Raw genomic sequence first — 21,327 nt, forward strand, 5'->3', positions numbered from 1 at the left:
CCCAGTTAGATTTGAGATCTAGAAATATTGACTTACTAGTATCAGTATAAGTAGAAGAGATCAGATGGAAAGTTTAGGGACTCCACATAAGAGCTCAGTAGCACCAAAGAAAATGATTAGAGTTGTTGAAGAATAGAAAGAAAGAAAAAAAGAAGATTCAACAGAGATTTGGAGACAGAATTGAAAGGACTTTGTAATTAAAGTAGACTGGAAGTCAGGCACAGTGGCACACACCTGTAACCCTAGCAGCTCGGGAGGCTGAGGCAGGAGGATAGTGAGTTCAAAGCCAGTCTCAGCAAAAGCAAGGTGCTAAGCAACTCAGTAAGACCTTGTCTCTAAATAAGATACAAAACAGGGCTGGGAATGTGGCTCAGTGGCCAAGTGCCTCTGAGTTCAATCCCTGGTACCCCTTTGCCCCCCCCCCCCAAAATAAAATAGACTGGGAAAGTCAGGGTTGATGAACCTAATACCAGACAGTGAACTTTCAAGTACCTGTAAGAAATTCAAATGACTGGCAGGCAGTTGGATATTTGTACCTAAATCTCATTTTGATTGAATCTAATGTATGAAATATGATATGTCAAGAGCTTTGTAATGTTTTGAACAACCAATAAAAAAAAAAAGTCTCATTTTGGAAGGTCATAATGGTATAGGTGGTAGCAAATGCATGGATGTACTGGAGGTCACCAAACATAAGGGCTCTCACTAGGAAAACAAGTATAAATGAAAAGGAACCCGAGGGCTGGGGATGTGGCTCAAGCGGTAGTGCGCTCGCCTGGCATGCATGTAGCCCAGGTTCGATCCTCAACACCACATACAAAGAAAGATGTTGTGTCCGCCGAAAACTAAAAAATAAATATTAAAAAATTCTCTCTCTCTTTAAAAAAAAAGAAGAAAACAAAAGGAGCCCGATAAAGAAGTTAGCCACAAAGGAAGGAGGCCATCAAAAGGGAGTGTCTTCCTGGAAGCCAAGGAAGTAAGAATTTTTTTTTTTTTTTTTTGGTGATACTGGGATTGAATCCAGGGCCTCATGCATACTAGGCAAGTGCTCCACCATGGAGCTACATCCCCAGCCGAGGAAGTAAGGATTTTAACAAGGAAGTGGTTAAGAGAAAAGTAAGAGAAGTTCATTCATGAATCAATTGCAGCAAGTTATTACTGACGGAAAGTAGTTTTTGTTTATATTTATGTTTTAGTTGTAGGTGGGCACAATATCTTTAATTTTATTTATTTATTTTTATGTGGTGCTGAGGATCGAACCCAGGTTCTCACACCAACTAGGCGAGTGCTCTACCACTGAGCCACAATCCCAGCCCAGGGAAGTAGTTTTTGTACGGGAATATTACAACATGTTTTGTAAAAAGTAAGTTTAGGTTAAAAAAAGAAAAAAAACTCTAAAGCAAATTAAGTAAACAAGTTCACCTTGAAACACTGCATCAGGCTATCTTATTTTTAAGTTCAAACATAAAACTTAAGAAATCACTGTATGATTCAACTTCTTAAAAATATAGGTAATTTCTAGCTTTAAAAATTCTTAATATAATTTGTAGTTTACCTTTCTGCATTTGTAGCAGACATAATATGCATATCTGTTCATGGCATAGCCAGCTGGATCATTATAAAATCTCACACCAGGTGTTGTGATAGCTTCACTCTTATGCAGACCTTCATATTCCAATCTCATTAAGGCTTTTCTTCTGACATCCTCATATAGTTCTTTAATTGGATCAAGCAGGTCTTTCAATACTATATGATTAATTTTATTCTGAAATAAAAATATGAACATTCTTTAAAAGCATAATTTACTAATTAACTGAACAAATACTTAGTGTGGGCTCACATGCCAAGCAATGTATCAGGAGATAGTTGATAAACACGTTTTTAAAAAAATGTTATTTAAAAATAATTCTGTAAAGTCTTCTTGAACACAAGAAAAGGGGAAATAGGAGCAATTAGGAATGACAGCATGAGATTTTTTTAAAATTTCATATTTCCGGAATCTGAAATATATTTCCTGTTGCTTAAGTTTTGTGGGAATAAAAGTTACCTGGCTGAAACAAATATGATACACTCCCTCTGTTTGTGGGAAATGTGTGTGTATTTTAATTCCTGGAAGATAAGGGTAGAATGACATGTGATAGAAATGGGCAGGTAGTATTATTGACACTACTTCCCTGTATTTATTTCTAGGTTCTTAAATGTGACTCCCATCCCCCAGGTTGGCACCATATGAGAAGGGAAAACAAAACACTAAATCTTTTTGATTATTCCTCAGTCCCACTAAGTAATGATTGTCTTTTCATGTTAAGCGCTTTGTACCAGTCTGCACATATGAAGAAGACTGGTGCACATATGAAGACAGGGAGAACTAAACAGAACAAAAACAAGTGAAGAATTAATAAGAAAGGCATTGTCAGATTCTTTTAACAAAAGCATATTATTAATCATTATTAGCCTGCCAAAACAACTTCCTACTTTTCTTACTACTTTTGTAGAAATGTGTCAAAATGCCAAGAATTTTCTCCTCATTTTAACTAGCTCTAAAAGAATCTGCTGTAATGGCACTAACAACCAATATTTCATTCTTTAATGGCAGGTGTCAATACTTCCAAGCACCAGAGGATTCTTTTTGTTTTTGAAATTGTCATGTGATATAATTCTCAGGGGGTCTGAAAGTAGTGATGCATCATTAATACACGATGTTGTTTAAATGAATTTTTCATGCAATATTTAACTTAAAAAGCTTTTTATTGACAATAACTGTTTTGAAATGCTTTATAGCAGATAGAGACCGTATCTCATTCTTAGGAACCACTTGGATGAGGAATATAAACTGATGGAGGCTGATGGTAAACAGCAAACAGGGAAGGGCACCAAGAAACACTGATGCCTATTTATTTTGAAAGATGAAAAGAAATGGAAAGTAGGTAAATTCAGATTCTTTCCAAACCTTGCAAATGGGACAAGATATAAATCCAAATGTTATCCTTGGACCAAGCCATCTGTTTTCCAAAACTCGTCGACAGCACTGTAAGTGGAATACGTGACTACAGTCCAGCTTAAAGAAAGAAACAAAAGCATGTAAGCAAATGCAATAATGATACATTTGAGTAACTGGAATGTAAGATATTACTTAAAGAAGATAGAAGAAAAAAATCAAGAAACTTAGTATAATGAAATTTTAGCACTTCTTTATTATTCATGGGACATTATTAACAATCCCTTCAGTTTCTACTAATGTTTACCATTTATATGTGTGTGTGTATATATTTATACATACATACATACATATATATATATATTTTAAAAAGTTTATAGTTGTAGATGGACAGCATGCTTTATTTTATTTGTTTATTTTTATGGGAGTTAAGAATTGAACCCACACCCCATATATGCTAGGCAAACGTTCTATTCTGCTACTGAGCTACATCCCTAGCCCCTACCATTTATATAGTAATGGCACCTATAAAAAATATGCTAGGTTAGGGAGAAATATTATATCTCAGAGAAAGAAGAAGAAACTACTGATATAAAGATTGCAGATATCATCCCTATAATCCCAACTACTTGGGGGGCTGAGGCAGTAAGATGGCAAGTTTGAGGCCAGCCTTAGCAATTTAGTAAGACTGGTTTAAAATAAAAACAAATAAAAATAAAAAAAGAAGGACTGAGGGTATAGTTCAATGGGAAATTGACCCTGGGTTAAATCCCCAATGACCAAAAAAAAAAAAAAATGTAATCTTTCAGGTTATTTTTGGAGAATATTCATTACCTTCGAATCAGTGACAAAGATTGAAAATACTTATAAACAACTAGCAAAAGTTAAAAAGAATTAGCATAATAGTATTAACATCTATCATATACAGAAGCATGTATAAATATATACAGATCAATCAAATAACACTATAAAATGGCATTCTTGATTTCAGAAGACTAGCTGCTTGATAATCTAATCACTTTTTCTCTTCTGAATATTTTATATGTGCTATCAAGTATATAAGTCTACAAAATCATAAATTAAAGTTGAGTGCACAAAATAGGAAGAACACGAAGGGCAGAATTTGCTCAATATATGGACTTTTTGCCCAGTGATAAAAGATTTCAATCATCTTTCTATTTGACAATTATATTTACATTTCCCCATGTCATTGTCTAGATACATTTAAAAGCTGAGGCAACCTGAATGGCTGGTGCTGCCGAGAGTGCTTCAGTGAAACATATCATGCACATGTCATCAGCATCCTGCTTCAGGGTTGTGGCGTTCTTGTCACAGCCGTGCAGACAGGGCAAACAATGTTCTTCATTTTTAACACCTCCACATGGATGGCCACAAGGATGTGTCTTACTACAGGCTATCTTAGCATATTCCTATTAAAGATGAATTGTAATGGTAAACAATGATCAAAAGGGCACATATCCTGGTAATTCTACCTATGATACTAATTTTCCAAAATTACTTTCCTACAGGAAATACCTATTAGAACAAAGTAACAACAGTTAGTTTTATTTTATTTGAATAATAAAATTATTAGAATGAGGATTTTTAAAAGAGTCTGCTTTACTTTCCATGTGATTTTAAAAAATTTCATTCCACATAATGGAAATGCTGATAAAAAGTGAACTACAATTTTAATCTGTCCATCATGCATAGGCATGAAGTAAAACATTCTTGACTTATAATCTCCCAATCACCTTACAGCTCATCAAAATAGAGGTTTAAAAAACAAACAAACAAACAAAACATGTATCTCTTACTCTATGAACATTATCCAAATTTTTCTCATATAAATTGAGGAACTGAAAATATATGGACAGCATGGAATATGTATATTATACATGTTAAAGACTCAAGAACTCTCAATACTAGTAATTCATCTTAGGAAAAGAAATGAATAAAGTCTATGAAACTGAAGTCCACAGATATTTTAACAGCTTCTAGCTCAAAATTAAACATTAAGTAGATATGGTTGTGGTAGTTGAGAAACACACATAAGAATTTGGTTTGGGCTTAAGAGACCTATTTGATACAATCTCCAGCTTTGATAAAGCATTTAATGCTTGTCCAAAAACCCTGAACTTTGTCTGAGTTATAACTCTTATTTACATAAAGTAAAGGTGTCATATGGGAATAAGTGGTCCTCCTTCCTGGGAAAGTCTGATTCTCTCACTATGTACGCACCTGGCAGTCTGCATCAGAACAAACGCTGCCAACAGCGGATAACTCTGTTCCACTCCTGGACCCACAGAAGCGACATGCTTCTGAGCTACTTGTGGTGGGTTTGCCTAGGTCGAAGCAGAAAAAGAAAACTCTTCCTAAGGACATGGTTTCTACATATTGTAATATGTATTAACTTCTATCATATACAGAAGCATGTATAAATACTTACTTTGAAAAAAGCAAACAGATCTATACTAGTTGCTATCACTAAAAAATTAGCCAAGGGTTGTAAGCAGCCCTAATTATAAAGCAGATAAGCTCCTGCCTGCCACAAGGATTAAGAAAAGGATAAAAAAAATAAAATATACTGAAGGCAAGTAAATTCTTGACTGGTTTGGATTTTTTGTTTTTGTTTGTTTAAGTAAAGAAACAGACTAGATATCCAGTCAAGCTAGCAGTATGAAATGTGGCAAGCCTTTCACTTACAGATATACAATATCAGTGAATGCAATAATAAATAAACTAAAATACACAGAATAAAGAGAAGAAATAAAAGAGAAAAATATCAATGGAGTATTATGCAGCACTAAAAAATGACAAAATCATAGAATTTGCAGGGAAATGGATGGCATTAGAACAGATTATGCTAAGCGAACTAGCCAATCCTTAAAAAACAAATGCCAAATGTCTTCTTTGATATAAAGAGAGCAACTAAGAACAGAACAGGGAGGAAGAGCATGAGGAAAAGATTAACATTAAACAGAGACGAGAGGAGGGAGAGAAAGGGAGAGAGAAGAGAAAGCATATGGAAATAGTAGGAGACCCTCAAATGTTACACAAAATTACATATAAGAGGTTGTGAGGGGAAAGGGGGGGGAAACAAGGGAGAGAACTGAACAACAGCAGATGAGATAGAGAGGGAAGATGGGAGGGGAGGGGAGGGGAGGGGGGATAGTAGGGGATAGGAAAGATAGCAGAACACAACAGTCACTAATATGCCATTATGTAAAAACGTGAGTGTGTAACCGATGTGATTCTGCAATTTGTATTTGGGGTAAAAATGGGAGTTCATAACCCAATTGAGTCAAATGTATGAAAGATGATATATCACGAGCTTTGTAATGTTTTAAACAACCAATAAAAAAAAAAAGAAAAATATCTATCCTTTATGGGAATCTGCAATTTGAAAATGAATTAAAATATGCTTGTAATATTTAAAGAGAGAAAAAATCCTCAAAGCAAAGATAGAACAAAAGGATAAAGGGGAGGAAGCCCTGAAAATTACAAACCAGGCCCATTTTCAAACACAAGTATACAAATTCCAATATAATAGCAATACACTGAATTTAGCAATAATTACAGAAAGGATATTTTTTAAAGTTTGTATTATAAACACAAGGATGGCTTGACATTAGAATACTTAGTAATATAATATATAGTACTGACAGATTATAGGAGAAAAAATATCAGCTATGAGGAAAAAAAGGCTATGTTTTTGTCACATGAAAAGTCACTTATATTTAGGGTTCATTTGTTTAGGTTTATATCAAACTCCAACATTGGAGGTTTGTGTCAGTAGGAAAAAATGGGCAGACTATAGCTGTGATGAAAATTGAGAACTTGTATGATTCAAGGTAACATTAAGTAGGAATGTACAAGATTTACTTTAAAGAAAAGTAAATGAATACTAATATTTTAGAGATAAAGGCATACTAAGCCTATATAAATTATTATTTTTTGTTTATAGTACTATCTATTCATCCTTGTTATTATTTTATTATTATCAATGGACTAGTACCATTCAGAAAACTTTTGAGAAGCACTTGATCTATTAGAATCCTCTAAAAATACCTTAAAGTCAGTTAAAAGAGCTCTAAGTGCCTACACAGTACAGAGATTTTAATATGGGGTTACAACCAACAGAATTAGAAGGGCATATCAACAGCAATGTGTCCTATCTTTGGAGCCCCAACTAATGTACAATGCTCACTTAACAGGAATGTAAAAGCATAACTATCTCGTTTTACAAAAGACAATAGGTGCCACAGAGTAATTAAATGACTTGCCCATTAATACCAGGTTTACTGACTATTAATCCTAATGTTCTTTCTGACACAGAATACTCTCTGTCTGATAAACATATCAATATAGACAGTAGCCAAAACCATAATTAAGCTTAAGAATATCATTCAAAATTATTCACATAAGATAAACTAATTTCTAGCTGAATCATAATTAGTATGCATGGTTCTTTTTTTTTTTTAGGCACAATTTAACTTTCAATCCTCTTTTACCTGTGTGTTCTCGGAATTCCACCATTGCCTTCATTGTTTTAGAATCTGCTAGTGCCATCAACCAGAACAATTTGGTTCTACCACAACCTTCATGAAGGTCAACCTTTATAGCTTCTTCTTCTTCTTTGAAGACCTGTAGTTTCATTAAAGAAAAGGGAAAATATATTTATCACTCTGAAAAAAGAAGAATAAAATTTAATTATTCAATAAAAACAGCTTTTATTTATGAGGCACTGTAAGAAGTTCCAGATATATCCAATTTCTTTAACCTTCACAACAATCTCATTTTTATATATGGATAAGCTGAGTATTGGAAAGGTTGAAGAACTTGCTTAATTTATAGTGGATAACTGGGAACTCAACCAAGGTCACTGATTTCAAAGTCTACTTTTTCCCACATTTATTTCAAATTCATTGAATATACTTCATGCTCTGATCTTGATCAGGGTACAAAGAAAGAAATCTTCACCTGTCTTTGATGAGTTTTGGTTCGTCGATGAAGATGAAGAAATCTGTCACAGTCAGTACATAAATTTCCACAGACATTGCATAAAATGATAGCTGCAGTTTCACCATCATCATGGTTATCGCACATAGGCTAAAATAAGACATTTTCATATGTTACATTAGATAAATGAGCCAGACATTTATACACATTGAAAGCAACTGTATTTTCTTTATAACAATAACAGACTGCTATTCTAAACTCTATTAAGATTTTCAGAGTTTGAATGTTAAACAGAATTATGGCAAGTGTATTTAACCTAAAAATCTTTAAAAATTATTACATGATTAATGTACTGAGCCGGAAAATTTCCTCAAACCCCAAATTCAATGATTAATGTGTATGCAACTTCAATGATTAATAAAATGAACATGCTTTGTGACTTAATAAGTATTTTCATATTATAAATCCATTCAGTACGCTAAATGGGTGAACAATTTATTTCTAAGACTTGAACACTAATAAGAAAATGCCAAAAGGGCCTAAACATCTTCCCTTCCAGTAAACCTAAAAATATTCATCAAACCTACTCTAAGTACATTTGTAAATAAGTAGTATGTCACATTTGCCTCTCTTACTACTACTTCTTCTTCTTCTTGTTTTTTAGTTGTTGATGGACCTTCATTTATTTATATGGGATGCTGAGAATTGAACCCAGGGCTTCACACACGTTAGACAAGCGCTTCTACCTCTGAGACACAGCTCCAACCCTCTCTGATTTTTTTATTGCCTTCCTACCAAAGAACAATTATATTTTAGCACAAAATCTAGACCTAAAATCAGAAGCTGTCTACAAATACTGATACGATGCAAATGTGACTCAGAGAAGGAGAATACTCTTTTATATAATTAAATAAAATCCCCTAAAATTTCTAAAATATTACAAAAAGAGGGCTTTAAGTAAAATAGACTCTTGAGATGTAACTGGCCAATTTACACACAGTTTTTCAAGAGTGTCACTAATTGTGTATTTTGACTTACTGGGTCCCCCTACCCCAAGTTGAATATAAAAATAAAACAAGACAAAATTCTTATAAAATAATTCTGATCTTACCATTTGTTTTTGTTGTCCATCCTTTCCCATCCATCTCCCTGAGGAGAGGCGATCTACATGGTCCTGATCAAGAACACACAGTGATGCTAAAGCAAGCCAGAGCTGATGAGAGGAAAGGATGTTATAGTACCAAAAATTTGAGGAAACATGTATAAAATGCTGACACAGGACAACCTGTCAATAAATGCTGGTTGAATTTGAAAATATACAGATACTTAGTGGCACTCAGGTTTTCCTGATTGGGTATAGGCATACATGGCAATTGCCATGTCATACCCACAAAGCAGGAATTCAAATATTTATTGACCCAATGTCTGTTTCTCTAGTAAACCATTCTGTTTTTCTAGCCAGTGTACAAAACTAACCTTCACTGGTATACTATATAAACCAAGTCATTTATAGGAATAAATGTCTTTGAATATTAATATTCATTTTATTAATGCAGTTTTCATTATTTTTCCATCTAATATCGTCTGCCTAAGGCTTTAAATTCCAAAGAAGTTGATACAAAGGCTGCTTAATTTTGCATGAATAGGTGCATAATACTAAATTTTTCTAAACAAAGTTTCTGTTGCCTGACAGGGCTTTTAGCACTATACTTAGTACATTTTGTCAGAAATAAATGTCTAATAAACATTAGAAAATTGCCCTAAAAATAGTTCAAAACTTTCTGAGGCTTAAAGGGTAGTTTCAGTTTTACATAGAATGATTATTTCTTCATTAATTAAAAACTGGAAAATTACTTAACTGGCTCAACTCTAAGAAGTACATGTGAATATCACAGGAGATGGAGAGCAAAACATGGTAAAATAGAAACAGAAAAATAATGCATGCAAGGAGAAACAGGAATGCAAAATGAAAGAAAAGAACTAATGATTAGTAGAAAAGAGTTACGGTCAAAAATACTTGTTTCAGGTATCTCACTCACCAGGAAGACAGCATAAACTGGCTTTCTCTACCCTACAGAAATATAATTAATCTTCTTTTTCAGATTCCTCAGGATTCACTAAGCAATTTCTACTAGTGTTGACTTCTTCTTAATGTTGTTATACTGTCATGGTTTAACACTATCTCAAATCTCTTTTGGAATTACAAGACATGTGTTAGGTTAAAACTTACTATAGATGTCTCATCTGAAGAAAGAAATCCCAAATCCTCAGAGATTCCAACCTGCCCTACCAATAGCAAGAACTTTTTGTTTTTTAAAAGTAACATCTACAAACTTAGTAGGTAAGCTATAGGGGTCTTCATTAGAAATAACTGGGCCAGAAAAAAAAAAAAAAGGAAGAAGGGGCCTTGTCTTCTAAGGTATCCTGTCTTATCACAGCGGTATGCTGTGGTAATATAGCAAATAGGTCATTAGAAAGTTAATACACAAACACAAAATGTAATTTATCCTTTCTAACTAGCATATCCTTAGCTTCCTAAGTAATAAAAAAACAGATGATCCAGAATACCTAACAGTGAACAGTAATGACTACCATATTTAGTTCACAATTCATAAAAGGCATTTACATTTTTCAAAAAATACATTACCAACCAAGTTGACTTACTGATCAACATTTGTTCAAATCTAGTATCAAAAGAACATGTAAGAGACACTCAAAACTCAAAACAAAACAGAACAAAACCTACTCTAGTTGTTGCAATACATCTCACTGGAGACCTAAATTCTTCTTCCATTTTGGTCAAGGCTATGATGGTTTCTGCGATAGCATTTTTTGTCACTCGGGACCAAGCTTCTGACAGATGACCCTATTGGGCAAGAAAGAAAATTTTAATAAGAAATTAGAAACACATTATCATAGTAAATTCTTGTGTCTTAAGTAACATCTCTCACTAAAAGAGAAAAATCTTTTGTAGCAAGACCTTGCTGGGGCATAAACTTTTGAACTAACATCCTTATGACCCCAAAAAAATTCAACTTCTGATCATTATCTTAATGATTTAAAAGAAGAATAAAAATTTAAGATCTCAATATTCTTTTCCCTAAAAAGTTTAAGGGCATTTCTTCTTAATTTGGATAAAAAAAATTTTGGTTATAAAACTGTTATTTAACAGGAAATCTGTATAGCTAAGCTAACTGCACTAGATAAGTATTACTGGAATCCAAGAGCATAAATGGGCTCAAACTACAATTACCTCCACTTGATATGTTGACTTTAATGAATATTAACACAAAATTATTATAAAATTTAGGTGCTCCTAAATATTCTTCCTAGACATTTTCATCCAATGAACATCCTAAGAAAGCCTACAAAACATTGAGAAAATGACCATTTTGTTGGGAAAAGTGATAGAACTTCATCTTTCCCCAGAACTTCCTCCATCTTCTCATATCCATAAGTTATCATTCTGTTAAGGAGCAGTTCAATTCCTCCTCCTCCTTCTGTTCACTTTGCTTCTCAGGAACCTTCATTCCACAGTACTTGTTCTCCTAAGGCTGCCTCCTTGAAATACAATGTAAAGTAAGGATAATGACATTTATGGAGCAACTAGCAAGAACCAAGCACTCTGAAGTTAATTCCCATTCTCCACACTCCCAGATTTTCCCCTAAAGCCAATATCTTATGACAGCAGTATAGGACATTAATAAAAAAGAAAAAAGGCTTTATAAACTAGGAGGTCTGAGAGAATGAGAAATGTCACTTCTGAGAGCTCTTTTTAAAAAATTTTTCCTTTTCCCTTTTGGCTTTTGGATACAGATTCTTTCCTAGGGTCAGAAGGAGTATATTTAATTTTGTTAAGTTAAAAGTCTTGGAAGACTTGTGTAAAATTCTGAAGTAAATAAATTGAGAATTTTGAATTGAACATAGTTTATATCAATGACAAATTTATCATTTGCTGAAAAGACAAATGGCACAGTGATTAACATACTAATAATATTCTGAAAAGACTAACGTTATTTCTCCTCTGTCAGTTAAGCAGAGGAAGCTATTTATTGTTTCAACAAGACTCCGGCTGCATCTTAATGCAGTAATATCAGGAGAATGGGAACTTACTGCTGCCATATCCTTAATAAGTTTAATGATGATCTCTGAGATTTGAGTAGGAGTTGAGCCCTTCATCCACCAATGACTTTCACCTCGTCGAAGGTAACTACAAAAAAGAAAAGAAAAAAAAATCAGCACTTAGAAACTTAAAAAGGATTTATAAATTATTACAAATGAAAAATAAAAATATTATTTCCATCTGCAGCATCTTGGTTGTTTAACTGAATGAGTTAAAACACTTAAAAAGAAAGTTAAAGCATTACCCCAAATCTCCAACTTCAATCTCAGGAAAACAGCTATTCTCATTTATGTTCCTTTTCAAATACTTCTCCATTTACATATTGCTTTTGTGTATTTTTTAAATTTATTTTTATTTCTTACATACATGACAATAGTGGAATGCTGTACAATCATAATTATTCATTCACAGCACAATTTTTCGTAACACTGTATAAAAAGAATGTTCATGCCAAATTATGCCATTATACATGAGCTCTCTCATTTTTTTTTTTTTTTGCATTACAATTACTGATACTCAAAGTATGTAGTCTATGGATCGAAAACTACTTGTTTCTAGTGTACATGCAGATAAGAAGTCAGAATACAAACCAACTGCATCACTAAGCTGCAGTTCATCTGACATTTTTGTTTCCTAGGAAGACTATGTATATGAAGGAAGTGATATGTTGATTAACATTCTGGTGTTATCTGCTTACTATTGTGAACTGACACTATTCTGGATGTCTTGAATTTTCTGCTGTTACACACAATTATAGAACATCCTTATATATATCTTTGTGTACATGTAGGAAAAATCTGGAAGTACAACTGGTGGATCAAAGAATATGCATAAAGTACAGTGAGATATTATCAAATTGACATCCAAAAATGCCAAAGCAATTTATAGTTGATGAAAATGCCAATTCCTTTAAAACACTGGTAAAGCATCAAAAATATTTCATAATTGTTTTAAGTTAAATTGTTCTGAAGTAGGTATCTTTTAATGTATTAATAGGCATTTGTAAATTTTTTTCTGTGAACTCTTAAATATTCTTGTCATTTAATTTTTTATTAGTTGTTTGCCTTTTTGTAAACCTTATTCTAATATTATGGCTAATAAGTATCCATTATGTAGGTTTAAATATTTTTCCAAGTTAGTTGCTTACATTTTAATTGTATCATCATCAATTAATTTTTACAGTTAAATTTGTGAATCTTTTCCAATCTTTTGGATTATGTGTTTTGTTTAGGAAAGCCTTCCCAAATTGAAGATTAGAAAGAATCTCTTCTGTGGGTGTGGTGGTGCATGCCTGTAATCCCAGTGACTCAGGAGGCTAAGGTAGGAGGATGGCAAATTCAAGCCCAGTTTTGGCGATTTAGTGAGGCCTAGGCAACTTAGCAAGACCATGTCTCAAAATTTAAAAAAGGCTGGGGACGTAGCTCAGTGCTTAAGTGCCCTTGGGTTTAATCCCCGTACCAAAACAAAAAGAAAAATATTTTTCTATAATTTGTTCTAGTAGACTAGAAACTTTTTTTAAAATAATTTTTTTAGTTGTAGATGGACACAATACCTTTATTTTATTTGTTTTCATTTGTGTGGGGCCAGGGATTGAACCCAGTGCCTTACGTATGCTAGGCAAGCACTCTACCTTAGCCACAGCCCAGGACTGACTAGAAACTTTAATTGATCTGAGGTTTGCTTCTCACAGGTGTTATTTATTTATCATTATTGTGGTAAAAAACACATTAACATAATACTGAAATTTACTTTTATATATTATGAGGGAGGATGAGGCAATGACATACCTGGAGTTGAAAATCATAGGAAGGGTGACCGTTGTAACTCCTTTGCCCACAGTGGTGCCAGCTGTTCCTGTGATAGTGGTGCCTTTGGCTTTTAGCTGTACGGTGAGTGCTTTGGCTATGCACCCAAGAAACATGTCCAAGATACCCAGCTTATTCCAATCTCCTTTCTCAGTTGAGTGAATGATATCACTGATATCTGCTGGGGGCAGAGATTTTACTCCTATGATGCTGGCCAGACGACTGGGGGTCACTTCAGGCAAAACTCGTCTTAGCAAGGAGGTCACCTGGTAAGAACAATAAAATAATTAAGTGTGATTTTTGGGGGGAAGGAGGTACAGGGGATTGAATTCAGAGGCACTCAACTACTGAGCCACATCCCCAACCATATTTTGTACTTTTATTAAGAGACAGGGTCTCACTGAGTTGCTGAGGCTGGTTTTGAACTCATGATCCTCCAGCCTCAGCTTCCTGAGCTACTGGGATTATAGGTATGCACGACTGGGCATGGCTAAAGGCTGATGTTTTAAAATTTTCATTTTTTAATACGCCAAGCTATCGTTCTACAACTTCAAAATCTACAAGAACAAAAACATTCAAATACTACTTTTAATTTTGGGAAGTGAAGAAATATAATTTTAAAAAAAATTTTTAATTTTTTTGTGGTGTTGAGGCTTGAACCCATGGCCTTGTGCATGGGAGGTAAGCACTCTACCAACTGAGCTATATCTCCAGCCCTTAGGAAATATGGTTTAAATACTTAAATTTCTGGAGTAGTAAGTACCAACCCAGGGCAGCAAGAAAAAACATGCTTTTTATTTTTGGTCTGGGCTAAATGACATTATATGTATATATTTCATGGTAAAAAGGTAATCAATAGCCAAAATATTCTTTATCAAAATACATTAGTAAAACAGAACATAGTTTTTGCTCTTCTATACTCTCATTGTGAAGTATCTTCTATACTCTCAAAAATAAAAAAAATAAATAAAAATAAAAAGACATGGAGTTAAAACTATAGGCCTTAAACATTAAAAAAAAAAAATCTGTACTTCAGGTCCTTGGGTAAGTAAGTTTCTTTGCCTTGCCTTGTGACTTTTACTTTTGTGGTGTGTGTGTGTGTGTGTGTGTGTGTGTGTGTGTGTATTGAACCTAGGGTCTTTCATTTGTTGGGCAAGTGCTCTACCACTTAGCTACACCCCTAACTTCCATCGTGTGGTTTTTTAACAGTTTCAAGTAACAAAGAAGCACAAAGGCAATTGATATGATCAGTCAGTCACCTGTCTCTGGACTCTAGGAGAGGCTGTGTGAAGCAGGGAAAAGAGATCCTGAAGGAGAGTTAGTTGTTGGGCCAGATACTGTCGGCCAACATTAGAGCCACTCAATGCTAAAACCATGGAGAGCAGCTCAAAGCAATATGCATCAGAGGAGGCATCTTCATCATTTGGCTGAGAATTGGCATTTTCTTTGCTTGATATGGCATGTTCCCATTCTTCACGAACTCTGGTGGCTTCCATGCGAATAGCTTGTACTATATGAGCACACACCTATGAAGGCAATGCAGAATATGTAAAAATACATTCGTATGTCTTATTTTCTTCTAATAAAACAAAGAATAAGTTAATACTCAATTCAGTTTCCTCTCAGTTAATGCTCCATTGTACTATTCTATTAATTTATCTTAAAATCAATTAAATAGACAGGCAGTGGGTCATGCCCATAATCCCAGTGACTCAGGAGGAGGCTGAGGCAGAAGAATTGCAAATCTGAGGGACAGCCTCAGCAACTTAGCTATGCACTCAGCAATTCAGCCAGATTGTGTCTCAAAATAAAAAATAAAAAGGACTGGGATGTAGTTTAATGGTAAAACACCCCTGGGTTCAATCCCAGTGTCTAAAACAAAACAAAAAATAATTAAGTAAAACAAGGGGAACCATGATAAAAATATGAATATTTAAATTAACCACTGCGTAGAAATTGATTATATACAAATTTCCAATGTCTCTGCCTATGGCTTAGCACATCAAACAAAAACTAATCAGCATGTTTTATCACTTTTAAGGCATTTTCTTTTCATATTTTAGCATGCCTATTCATAAAGCTCTTTAAAACTGATGGCATTTATAACTAGCAGAAATATTTATTTTGTGATTTCTAAGTATCCAAAAGTCAGTGAAACATTGTTAGAAAGATAAAGCACAAATAAATTCATGTTATTATTTATTTTAAAAAGATTTAATAATGAAAGTTAAAATAAGCTAGTTTAAAATTATTTTTTTTTTACTTTTGAAGTGCTATTTTTGTTATCTAGCATCACTTTAAATGAACAATCTAGCATTATCTCCACGCCCACTCTTATTTAAAAATATTAATGCTGATTTTGTAAACACTATTAATTGCTCATCAAAAAATAAAATAAGATAGATACGGTGGCACACGCCTGTAATTCCAGCAGCTCGGGAAGCTGAGACAGGAGGATTGCAAGTTCAACGCCAGCCTCAGGAAAAGCCAGGCACTAAGCAACTCAATAAAACCTTGTATCTAAATAAAACACAAAATAGGGCTGGGGATGTGGCTCAGTGGTTGAATATCTGAGTTCAATCTCTGCTACCCCCCAAAATTAAACAAACAAGCAAACAACAAACAGAACAGGCGGAGAGGAACACAGAAAATGTAAACGTAAACTGATTTAGCTGGATGGATATCTATTTCCAAAATAAAACAATTCCTGAAAATAAGAAGTAACAAACAGCAGTAGGGTAAAAAAGTTAATATTCATAATAAAAATATCTAAAAAATGCAGATATGGCAGAGTGATCATTCCTTTCTAGAAAAAGGCAGACACATTCTATAAAACTTAAAATGAGTCACCATAAAAAAATCCTGCATAAATTTTGGAAGACTTTTTTTTTTAAGTATTTTTTTAGTTGTAGATGGACACAATACCTTTATTTATTTTTATGTGGTGCTGAAGATCGAACCCAGTGCCTCACATGTGGAAGGGACGTGCTCTACCACTGAGCCACAACCCCAGCCCCTTTGAAGACATTTTATAACCTAAAAACAAACAAAATCTAACAAAGATAATGCCATGACTAAACCCAACCTGTTTTTGTAAGTTGGTCAGTTTGCTCCTGCTGAATATGATTCCAACCATATGTTCTTTTAGGTCAGCATCTGATGTTGCCTTTATGCAGAAAAAGAAAAAAATGAAATGTGTACATTTGGCATTTCAAAGTAGCTTGAGAAATTATTAAGCAGCTATATTTCAGGGGAATTTATTTTAAATTGAGGCATATAATATTAAGACAAAGGAGAAAGTTTGAAGAAATAATAATTGTCAAAGTGACTATAAAAAGAAAAAGCTTTAAAAGGCTAATGAGCTAATCTTGGACTTTAGTAACCCAGAAAAAGCAAACAGAAAGAATAATAAATATAGAATTGAAATCATTAAAATAGAAAAAATAGAAGAAACAATAAAACTAAAAGCTGATTTCTTAAAAAGACCAAATGATAAACCTTGTTACACTACTCAAGGAAAATAAACAAAACACAAATTGCCAACATAAGCAATGAAAGAAGACACAGTCTACAGATTTTCTAGGTATGAAAAGGATAGAAGAATATACAGTATATATCTTATGCCAATAAATTCAGCAACTTAGATGAAATAAATTACCTGAATGACAGAACTACCAAAGCTTGCTCAAGAAGAAATAGATAAATAAAATCTATTTTTACTTATTTATTGTATCTATTAAAGAAAGTGAATAGGGGCCTTTTTTTCCTACTTAAATACTTGCCCAGAAATCCTTTTAGATAGTGTCTCTTCCATTTTATTTTTATTTACATCTTTCATAACTTATTTGGTTTTGCTTTTTAAATGTCCCTACATTCAGATAGATTTCACAGACATACTATTGACCTATATGAAGGATACAATTTCAATGGTTTTTAGAATATTCAGAAACATGTGCAATTATTTCCACAATCTGATAGCATTTTCATCTTGCCCCAAAGAAGCACTGTACTGTATAGCTCTCCTCCTCTAATTCATTTTCTTTTCTTTCTTTTTTTTTTAATTAAAGAAAACAAATTACCTGGAAGCTAACATCACATATTGAATAAAACCACAGCAATATATTGATTATTCTACTGTAGAAAAGTAAAAAATGGGAAGATTGAAATATATAAAAATATCCATTCTGATGGAAATTCTCAGCAAACTAGGAAAAGAAGGAAACATCCTTAACTGATGAAAAACACAAAACAGTAGAGTTAACAGCATACTCTGTGAAATGACTAAAGTACTTTCTCTTTTTAAGATCTAGAACAAAACAAAGATACTTTCATCTCTTTCTACTCAATATAGCAATGTAGGATGAACCAGTACAATAACACAACACAAGAAGCTGAGGTTTTCATCTTAGGTATGATGTTTTAGTTTATACAAAATAAGTACGGTAATTGCATTTTAGAAGAAATTTCAAGAACATTATAAAGAACGTTTATTCCAACAAAAATTTACTGAATGTATGTGTGATTGTGCCCTTTTGGGTAGAAAGACCAATCAGACGTATATTTGGTTTCAAAGAAGCTATGTGTGTAACAGAGGAAGAAATAAAACATACATGTAGATAAATACAAAAAGAGAGAAACCAAAGAGAGGCATACATAGATTTTTATGATGTTTACAGAGGGAAAACTGCTTTTTGTCTGGGGAAATCATAAAAAGGCTTCCTGGAGAAGATAGTATTTTTGAGCTGGGCTGAGAAGGGCAGATAAAATGGAGGAGGAAGATAACTGATGAGACATAACATAGTAAATGACTAAGTTAATTTTATGAATTCTAACAATTGAATAAAACAGCTCCTAGGTATACAGCAACTTTTGCTGAGACTTAAAATACTAAATTATACATTAACAAATAGTAAAATTTTAAAAATAGTTCCTTGATCTTCTAATTAAAATAAAAATAATTTAAATGGCACATAAACCACATCTATTAAAATATAAAGCAGCACATGGATTATTTAAGAAAATGAAAAAGGGAAACAAATTTTTAGAATACAAATAAATACATTGTATACTTTTTCTTCTCCTTCAGGTGATGACAAGAGTGCTTTTTCCTCTTGTTCTGGTGTAGGCTCAGCATCTCCAGAGATGAGCTTTCCAAATACCTGTGAGAAAGAATTAATGCAAGAATTACCATTCTGAAAGCTAGAGGATTCATTAGCTGATTTTGCAGGTTGGATAATATGCTATTCTTGTTACCATGACTTTTCAAAATTACAATACAACATTTAGCATAGGTGAAGTTTAAGAGAGAGAAAAATGGGCCACATTAGTAGCGATACATGCGTTTTAAACTCTCAAAAGTGTATCATGTCAATTCATCCTGTGCTAGAGTATGCATTAAGGACACTCACTTGTGATGTAATAAGCCTGAATACTCTCAGAGTCTCAGCTTCACAGTTCCTTTGCTGGGCCACGCTGGCTGAGATCTGGCCAGCGATTTTTGTGCTTTCACCATCTTTCCAGCCTAGGACTTTTACTTGTCGAACTCTTAGTGTATTTTCTGGGCCCTTTAATTCAATTTTGATGATGTGATTATCTCCTCCCGGAAGTTCACTTGTTACCCAACCAATGTGCCTGGAGTCCAGATCGACCTGGTCAAGGAGAAAAGGGACAGGAACCTGATACAGCTGAATAACTTTTATTACTTTCCTAGACTTAACATTAGTAACAGCAACCTCAAATAACAAACAACTTTACAGAGAGTGATGGTTATTTCTCATATAAATTTTGTGAGGTTAAGTAGTATTATTTATAGGAGCTATCCTATAGAAGAGGAAAATGTGGTTAACACAGTTGAGAGATCCTGAGTAAGTGATGGACTTGAGAATTAAAATCTAGGCTTGACTACCATGAGGCCTACACCAAGTTATTTGAGTAAAACCATTAGCAACAATGTACATGACAGTACTTTACCTATAGGGACTGTCAGAAACACTCACAAGATCAACAATGAAGCTCTCTCTGCTTTGTTTCATCTGAAACCTCAATTAATTCTTTCAATATAATTAAAAAAAAAAAAACAACAACAAACCAACAAACAACCAAACAAAAAACTGGTCAACTCTTGAATGAGTTGTAACCCCAAAAGAACAGCTTTCACAACTTAAGAGAGTTTGTTCACAATCCTAGGCATGCCCAAACAAAGCTTAACTTGTTTGTAGAACTGGTTTGTTAATTGACTTGAAACCTAGATATGACTGTGGTGTTATAAGTAGTAGATTTTTTAAAAAATATTTTTTATTTGTATATGGACACAATATCTTTACTTTTATATGGTGCTGAGGATTGAACACAGGGCCACAAATATGCAAGACAAGTGCTCTACCACTGAGCCACAACCCCAGCCCATAAGGGGTAGATTTTTTAGAATAGACAATAACCCATTTTAACCTAAAGTGTAGGTAAATTAGAATGTTAATTGTGAATCAGATCTGTAATGAATTTTGAGGTACCTGAGTCTGTAGAAAAGTGGGGAGTGGAGGACTGCAGGCCCAATACAATCCCTCATGACTGGGGAATACTTAGGGTAATATCTAGCTCAGAGACATTTGTTACTGTTCCAACATATAGACTAGCTGTCAAGTTACTGTTAAGATGATTTTTTACAATACTTTGTAATGTGCCCAAATTAGAACTCAACAATACAGGCTGAGAAGAAATTTCTCCCTAGGTAACAAATGTTTATTGAAAAAAATTTCAATTACCTGCTTTATTCTGCACAAATCTTCTACTGCTTTGCCAGTTAAGAAGGTCATTGAAGTAACTTTATTCTAAAAGAGAAAATTCCAATGTTAGGCTTTATTCCTGCTTCAGAACTTACATTTTCTTATCACCAACCAATGCCATAAAAGGTCTCCTGTCTGTTTTAATGGTCCTTCCTAATTGACCTCAGACTAATTATCCAACTAACTATTACTTCTACAGTTGTAGTCTTCTCACAAATTCTATCTTAAACGTTACATTTCAACCTTCTTTCATATGCTCTCACAGTTTGACATTACCTCTCTTTATCCAAATTCTAAACATTTCAATTCCATAACTTCATGTAGCTTTTTAATAATTTTGCTTGCCATTCATGTCCCATTCTTGTTGCTATAATCTCAAAAATTTTGGAAGTAAAAAGAAGGAAGGATGGTAAATAACAGATACTTATGAGTGCCACAAGGCCTGCTTTACAACAGTGGGTTCTATGCTCTCAGTATAACTTGCCATACTAGGGAGGGCAACATTTTACACAAAAAATAAATATCAAACCTTATAAACTCAGTGCCTTTAAATATTGAAAATGAGTCATTCAGGCATTAGAATGACAGATCTTAAGATTAAATAAGTATTATATAATGCATATCCACAACAGATTAATATATTAATTCTTTGGAGTGCTATGAACCATGAATGCTATAGGCTGATGCAACTTAAATCAACAAACGCTCTGAATAAGG

The 21,327-nt window shown here is 33.6% G+C and overlaps 1 protein-coding gene across 12 annotated transcripts in view; it reads right to left on the reverse strand.

Annotated features, from left to right (window-relative positions):
• MYCBP2 (MYC binding protein 2) overlaps positions 1-21,327 on the reverse strand; it is a 295,622-nt gene that overhangs the window by 10,065 nt on the left and 264,230 nt on the right. For 10 of the 12 annotated variants that reach the window (XM_081291229.1, XM_081291222.1, XM_081291231.1 and 7 more), the window contains 15 exons: positions 20,590-20,655; positions 19,237-19,476; positions 18,889-18,987; positions 16,914-16,994; positions 15,088-15,354; positions 13,811-14,094; positions 12,014-12,110; positions 10,647-10,766; positions 9,012-9,113; positions 7,922-8,050; positions 7,453-7,585; positions 5,180-5,283; positions 4,180-4,368; positions 2,951-3,058; positions 1,556-1,765 (listed from right to left, as the gene is read on the reverse strand). In XM_081291229.1, the coding sequence (XP_081147355.1) occupies positions 1,556-1,765; positions 2,951-3,058; positions 4,180-4,368; positions 5,180-5,283; positions 7,453-7,585; positions 7,922-8,050; positions 9,012-9,113; positions 10,647-10,766; positions 12,014-12,110; positions 13,811-14,094; positions 15,088-15,354; positions 16,914-16,994; positions 18,889-18,987; positions 19,237-19,476; positions 20,590-20,655 (2,229 nt within the window). The remainder of the gene's footprint in view (positions 1-1,555; positions 1,766-2,950; positions 3,059-4,179; positions 4,369-5,179; positions 5,284-7,452; positions 7,586-7,921; positions 8,051-9,011; positions 9,114-10,646; positions 10,767-12,013; positions 12,111-13,810; positions 14,095-15,087; positions 15,355-16,913; positions 16,995-18,888; positions 18,988-19,236; positions 19,477-20,589; positions 20,656-21,327) is intronic. The other 2 variants (XM_081291224.1, XM_081291225.1) reach the window with 1 other exon arrangement.

Source organism: Spermophilus citellus, assembly GCF_964194105.1.
Source record: "Spermophilus citellus genome assembly, chromosome: 1".
Taxonomy (NCBI): Eukaryota; Metazoa; Chordata; class Mammalia; order Rodentia; family Sciuridae; genus Spermophilus; species Spermophilus citellus.